The following is a 7,460-nucleotide window of genomic DNA, read 5'->3' as shown; positions in this document are numbered from 1 at the left end:
ACATGAACTCTTTACTCGAGTCATGTCAGTGGACTAGCAAATATAAAAGTACAATATTTTTACATGTTATTTCTTTCAATTATTCAACATAGTAACTGAATCATGTGCTATATGTTGGATTTGCAAATAAGGTTTTTTGTTTAGGAAGTTCGGATTGAACCTTCTCGCATTACTATTGGCGAGAGCTGGTTCCATAAAATGTGAGTATGAAAGACATATTTATTTTTCGAGATGTTTGAGACCATGTATGAGTTAAGATCAAACAACTGACGAAATATGCTGGAAAACACAAGCATAGTGACATGTAGGATAGACTACTAATCAATTGGTATTAAACTATCTCGATAATGTTTTTCTAGCAGTCACTTAACCCACTGAATCACAAATACTGGAAAACATTAAAAATACAAGTTTAATACGTGTATATAATATGGTCTTCCTGCACGTAAAGTCACAATAGAACGGAGGTGAAAGCATAAATAACAAATATGAAGATGGCGTTCAAAAACAAGAGCAATAGAAACCACCTACACGTTGAAGACAATTGATAGTGTAACCAAGTGATTGATTACAAATGTACAATTAACAATGACAACCGTCAACACTTTCCATTTGAGAGAGGCGTCAATTATGAAAATCCATGATATCAGATAAGAAATGAGAAAATAAAAAAAATTAACGAAAATAAAAAATAAATAGTTATAATTTTACAAATAAAATTGACAATTAATGGAGGTAATCTTAATACGAGACTAAATATATAAACAAAATAGACAAGATGATACTAAAACAATAATATCCAAAAGATCGCACTCACTATTATTGATGATAAAGAACACACCAACCCCCGCGCTTGCATTATGCAATAGTTACGGGAAGTTTCTCCTCGTCTACCTCTTTAAATACAAGTCTTCTCATTTCGATAAGCTTTCACACACAAAAAAACTAGTAAATCTCCAAACGTAAGTTCCGGAGTGTTTCGTAGAGTTTATAGTTCGATAGGGCGTTCACGAGTGAAGCGTTATCGTCTGCCATGGTTGTATTCTGGGACTCCATATTCGTACAGTCCCGTCTCACTACGGAGTGAATATTTAGAGTTAAGGAAATATATTATATCTCGACTCCATGTCCGTTTGCGAATACGATTTCTTATCGTTTTTGTATTCGTTTTACAATCGTCTTTTCCTTTAACATCGCTTTTATTATATCGTTTATGTCAGTCTGGTTTTCTGGCTTCTACAATCTTAACTCTAATTTCGCTTTTAAAGCGTATGATCGGATTGAAAAACGGTGCTATGAAACGGTTTAACAAGGATTGAAAAACAGTTCTAATGTTGTCTGATTAGTAAATTGCAGGTCTAGGAGCTTCTCGGGTTCTTCTGGCAGAGATCATTTCTGGCCCGATTTTATTCATCCCGTACATGGCTTTGACCCCTAGGGGATTCTTTGTCTATGTGCGGTTTTTTACCGTTGTTGAGTTGTAGATCTTCGGGTCCTTCTTCCTTACTCGGTTTCTCAGCAGAATCGAGCTTGTCGGTTGTTAGGCGGTTTTCACTTGCTATGTGTCTTTGAACCTCTTTTCTTTGTATGTTTACTTTCCAATAAAGGTGACAGCTCGGTTACAAGCTACTTAGGAGGCGACATGGAAAGATCCCGACATATGAGGAAATGAGGTTAATCTCTTCTTTCTGTGATAATCATTGATACTCTAGGATTATGAATATGTTCTAACCGAACGCGCCGATGACATGGATCAATAGAAGCTAGTTACAAAACATTTAATTAGGGTGATTTTGTTCGAATCGGGTTTGTAATTGGATATGTATTTTTTGTTTTCGAATCGGTTAATAATATATATTTTATTGAAAAAAAGTTTAGAAATTAAAAAAAAAAAGAGTCACGGTGAAGAGCAAAAAAAAAGGAATAAAAAAGGAAAAAAAAAAGACGATTAGAAATTTATTTAAACTAAATACGGTTCCATTAACAGATTGCGCAATTTAAGATTTGGAAAATCTTATTCCTTATGTTAGACTAGGTTCATAGTCCCCGCGCACACGCGGGGCCGGGTACATTGTTGTTATTTACTTGAAGAAAGCAGTTGAGAACCCAAAACTCTTACCGGATATGGAGTTTGACATCCTGTCGTGGTGGAAGGTGCTTTTGAAGATCTTGTTTGGTGTGATAGTCGATGAGAAAGAAGTGGTTCGTTATTCATGGTCGTGTATTCATGGTCGTGTTTTCTGTCGAAGCTTTTGGTGAGGTAGATATGTTTTTATAGATGTATAATATGTGGTTTGTTTTCCTTAACCCTTTACGTTTGTTTCTATGGTTCATTTACTTATGGCCGGTAAATATTAAAATTGATGGTTTGTTATTAATTTACTGTTTTTTGTTTTTTTTTTCGAATGTTACTGTTTATGAGGACTATGCTTAATCCATATAGTTTTGCTATTGGATATAACGGTTCATGAGATTATCATTTATAAGTTCATATCTTAAAATGTTCTAATATAAATAATGTTTGTAGCAGAAATATTATTTTGACAAAAATAGAACGGTCAAAATTTGTTTTCCCAAAATTTAATTATTCTGAAAATTAAGTTTTGGTGAAAAATAAAAGAAAGGATAATTGGACCTTTTTTTTTGAGACAGTTTTACTTCTAGCTATTTATTTTATGGGTCCACTCGACTTGTGGAAATTTTTTTGTAGGTTTCTTAAATATTTGAATGTATAAGAACATTTTTTAAATCTAAAAAATATTCGACCTAGAAAATCATAAAATTAAACTGTTTTGTCTGAATGTTTGAAAACAATTAAAAAGTAGTAGAGGGTTTTAAATGTTTGGCTCAATTGTGGTGGGCCTTGACTCTAAAATTTGTTTTGATACTGGTAAAGTCGTTTCTTTGTTTTCTCCGACGTCGGCAAAGCTTCACGTCTCTGCGATTCGTGGCCTGATTAGAGTTATGCTTTGTGAGTTTGGAGGAGGATGATTGTTCTAGGGCGTCATTGAAGAGGAGTTAACTTACATCAGTGTAGGCCGTGTCCGCATCATTCCATTGTCAATGCTCCTCGGATTCTTCCTCGTCGTCATAATCTGCAACAGAGAAGATCCAATTTGTTAATTGGGTTGTTTTCTACTTTTATTGGTTAAAATTAAACTGAATCAGTTTTTTTATGTTTTATCATATGAGGTTTCGTTTGTTAATTTGCTTGGTTTTGTATTAAACTAATTGTTCAGACGCATAGCTGGAGGTGGGAGTAAACATACCTGTTGATGTTGGGAGACCATTGTAAGCCTCTCTATAAACGATATTTGCCACTGTTTTACTCCCCTCTCCATTCATATTCATGTCTAAAATCTTGAGGCCTTTGGGGGTTGTTACTCTTGACAGTGCGACGTATAGCTGACCATGACTGAATACTGGTTTTGGCAAGTATAGGGAGACGTTTGACAAAGTCTGTCCTTGACTTTTATTTATTGTCATTGCATAACATACCCGAATCGGGAACTGGTGCCGCTTCAAGGTGAATGGATGGTTGGATTCTGGTGGTGACAGTATGATCCGTGGTAGCAGAATTGGATCCCTCTTGGTTGTTGATGTAAGCATCTCGGTTTTAATCACCTTTTCCCCCATCTCGTAATAGCCTTTTGGTTCAGATTCCGTATGAGCATGACAGGAACACCCACTTTCAGGCGTAGTTTATGAGCAGGTAGACCCGGGAATTCCATTGCGTTCAGATATTCAACTGGGTATGTTGTATTTAACTCCTCTGAATCTTTCTCATCTTCTGCAAAGCTTTCTGCACTTAAGTATTCCTTCTCTTCTCCAGGGACTTTAGAGACCAAGAAGTTGTTTATCTCATCGACCGTGACATTTCTGGGGGTTAAGATGGCTGTCTCTCTCAGTTTGCTGAAGTCTTTGTAGTCATTTGCAAAATCAGGAAACGCAGAAGAACATAGTGTCTCTAAAGGATTGGAAGTTACGGGCAGAAGGATTCTGTCGTCTATGAATATTTGATCTTCTGGTGTGTCACAGGTTGACTGCATCTGAGGTTCTTTTGCTGCTATGCCATCACCGACCTGTAGAATCCAGTCTGCAAAATCCTTCTCTTCCGCTTGGACGCGCATATTTTGGCTGAGGAGGAAAATTTTGCAGTGTTTCCAGAGCTGGGAACGATTCAGAGCTGCATTAACTGTCTCTTGTCTTGTTCCTTGTTGAATGACGGGCAAAATTTGACGGAAATCACCACCTAAAAGGACCGTTTTTCCACCAAACGGTTTTGTTGAAGCTGTTGTATCTGTTCCGGATAAAATATCTCTGAAAGTTCGATCAACTGCCTCAAGACTATGACGGTGAGCCTTAGGAGCTTCATCCCAGATAATGAGATCTGTTTCGCTGAGGAAGTTGGCGAGTAATGTACCAGCTTTGACCTCACAGAAAGTGTCTTCATACAGCTTCAAAGGGATATTGAACCTTGAATGTGCTGTGCGACCACCTGGCAAGAGAAGCGCGGCAATGGCAGAAGATGCAACGGGAATTACTCTTTTACTGCTTGATCTTAATGCTGCAATGATTGCTCTGTATATGAAGGTTTTCCCTGTACCTCCTGCTCCATATAGAAAAAAGAGCTTGCCTTGTTTCTCGTTGACGGACTTCATAACGGCCTCATACACTGCGAGCTGTTGATTGTTGAGTGTTGAAAACAGGTTCTGGTGGATAATGGTTTCCTCAGCTATGTCAAACTGGTTCTGCCTCGCCATAGCTCTGGTTTTCATCTCGTCCATAACAGCTTTTTCTGGCAGTGGCTTTCCCGTGAACTCAGTCAAAGACTTCTCAAAGTTATGTAGCATTCTCTCTATTTCTAGAAGTGTGTACTGCTGGAGTTCGTTTGGTGTTAGTTTGAGGTCTGGGAACTTGAGTAACCGTCTCTGCTGCCTAAGGACATCTTCTGCCATATCTTCCCAAGAATGATCCCAAAGTTTCTGTGGTTCTGATACTTGACAGAAGACGAGAATTAGTACAAACATGTAGCAAAGAGAGCTTGGTGTTGAGAATTGAGCTGCTTCCGTCATTGAGTCGTGCCAGTCCTTGTCTGTTCCGAGCAACCCTCTTGCATAACATGCTTCTTGAAAGGTGTCGTATCTGATATCACCCACTGTTTTTAAATAGTCATAGCTTGTTGCGCCTCGTACTACGCTGACCAAGATGTGAAGGTAATATTTATCACCAGCTGCTGGGTTAATGTTTACAAGCCTTCAATGGTCCCTCTTTGCTTGTGTTTAGTATAAATATTGTTTGAATTCTCCCAGACAAACATAGTTAGCATCTCAATGTATCGCAGCCTCCTAACTTCTTCATAGTGTTCATTTCAAACCATTCTGTTAACATAGTCCTTCCATGTAGGTACCTACTCTCTACGTTCTCAAGGTCCTCACCCTCTTCAAACACGGCTAGATGTTCCCCAGGAAGGTGGACTGGCATCTTCTGGACGGCTGGGACGTTGTGGTGGATATCAAACATAAATATTCTCCACATTGATTCACACGCTGAGAGGTATCTACCTTCGACGTAATCGTTTATCTCATTCTTTGGCGTTTCTTTTTTTGTGGACTCCGACTGAGAAGACTGATCCCCGGTTTTCTGGAGCTTGAAGCATGCTCTATCAACGCCCTTTGTAATGTACTTGAACAGGTATTTGATGGCACTTGATTTGTTGCACCATTCAACATTGACATGGGCTTTGTATTTTTTCAGGATCTGTAGATTGTGGGGAACAACAAATTTATTATCAAGCTTGATGGTTCCCTTGTTAACAAACTGTTCTGTCTGACGCCTCCTGTATAAAATATAGCCCGAGTCATTAACCTGAGTGTGTGTAACATAGCTGCGTGGGAATTTCTTTGTGCAGACACCATTCTCCATGCAGGGGGATGTTTTGCTATCTTTCCCACAGGGACCGTGTATCATGTCTTGTTCCACTAAACCAAAGGTCTCAAGATCTTTTTCTTTGTCAGGGAGCTCTGCTGAAATGATTCTGTCAATATCAAAAGCAGTGGGATTTCTGAAGTCCCCTTCAAGCCATAGAAGTATATGAGCGTGTGGTAAGCCTCTTTTCTGGAACTCGATGGTGTAGACAACTGTTTTGTAGTAAACAATAGGTCAGACACGTTTGGTTTGTTGATGTCTCGAGTTTTAACCCGATTATCTAACTGCAAGTGCACAGTAAAGTACGCAGTAGTAATGCGGGATCGAATCCACAGGGACCGATGATCACACGTAGAGTTGCAGACAAGTTAATAGCTACAGCGAATCAAGATATATTTTTGATGATTTTTATCTAATTTTCTTAGGTGTCACAAAGCATAAACAAGCATGTAAAAAGATTATTTAAACGATTTGAAAACTATTTTAAAACAAACGTTGGGCATTGGGAATTCTCAGGGATTTCTTTTTAATCAAGATACAATTAATGGAAGACACAGGGATATATTAAGAACCGTCTAGAACTCAAACACGATATTAGAATTAACCTACTTCCGTAGCGCTAATTCTCTATGTTATAGAAATCTCCACACTAACTTCCGCTGAGTTTCAATTTCTAAACAAGCATTAAGAACAGGTTCAATATGTTCACAAAGCGCAATAACATCAACTTCCGAGGGTTAAGGACACTTTGCTCATCTAAAGTATTTTCGGAAGTTCAAACAATCACTTTCGGTGCATCAAACAATCTAATATCATGAACTAAGTGATCAATTCAGTTCAAGCAGTAAGAAATCCATTAGATGAAGAACCAAAACGTAATCCCTTAGTCTACACACGTTTTATGAATCAAAACATCAAGAAATCCCCTATGAGAACCCCTAAACCCAACTAGATGACTACTCACACATAACTAAGCAAGAACAAAACGATTTTGATGAAGAAAACATGATAAGATTGTATTAAAACAGAGTAAAGGTTCAGAAGATCTTCTCCAAATGGTTTTCAGATGAACTCCTTTACAAATCTTCACAAATCACACAAAACAAGTTACAAAACTCTCAAATCTCTCTCAAGAACTTGTAAATCTCCTTCTTGGTCGTCTCCAATCTTTTCTGAGTCCCAAAAGTCCCCTTCTTTCGTCCCTTATTGAGGGGAGTGGGTAAAAAGGAGTGAAAAGCTCGTTTGTGCGTGTGGAGCCCGTAGAGCATGGGATCGGCCGATCCACATGGACCGGATCGGTCGATCTAGGGCATGAAGGCGTGGGATCGGTCGATCCACGTTGTCCGGATCGGTCGATCTGTGGCTCTGTGCGATCAATACTTCATTCGGTCCATTGTTCGGTCCATCTTGCTTCTGATAAATCCCGAATGCGTTCTTTTCTTTCAAGCTATCTAGTAACCTGCATATTACACTTAAGAACACCAAAACGCATCAAATAGACCAAAACATTAATTAAAACCGACCATTTAATT

General features: G+C 38.4%; 1 protein-coding gene across 1 annotated transcript in view; it reads right to left on the bottom strand.

The window, feature by feature from the left end:
* Positions 1-3,620: 3,620 nt before the first annotated feature.
* The window catches only part of LOC106330361, an 8,490-nt gene continuing 4,650 nt past the window's right edge, over positions 3,621-7,460 (bottom strand). The window contains exons 2-3 of the mRNA XM_013768838.1: positions 5,411-6,140; positions 3,621-5,145 (exon numbers count right to left, since the gene is read on the bottom strand). Of these exons, the coding sequence (XP_013624292.1) occupies positions 3,621-5,145; positions 5,411-6,140 (2,255 nt within the window). The remainder of the gene's footprint in view (positions 5,146-5,410; positions 6,141-7,460) is intronic.

The sequence above is a fragment of the Brassica oleracea genome, chromosome C3, assembly GCF_000695525.1.
Source record: "Brassica oleracea var. oleracea cultivar TO1000 chromosome C3, BOL, whole genome shotgun sequence".
In the NCBI taxonomy this organism is placed as follows: Eukaryota; Viridiplantae; Streptophyta; class Magnoliopsida; order Brassicales; family Brassicaceae; genus Brassica; species Brassica oleracea.
This window is presented reverse-complemented; position numbering and strand designations above follow the sequence as displayed.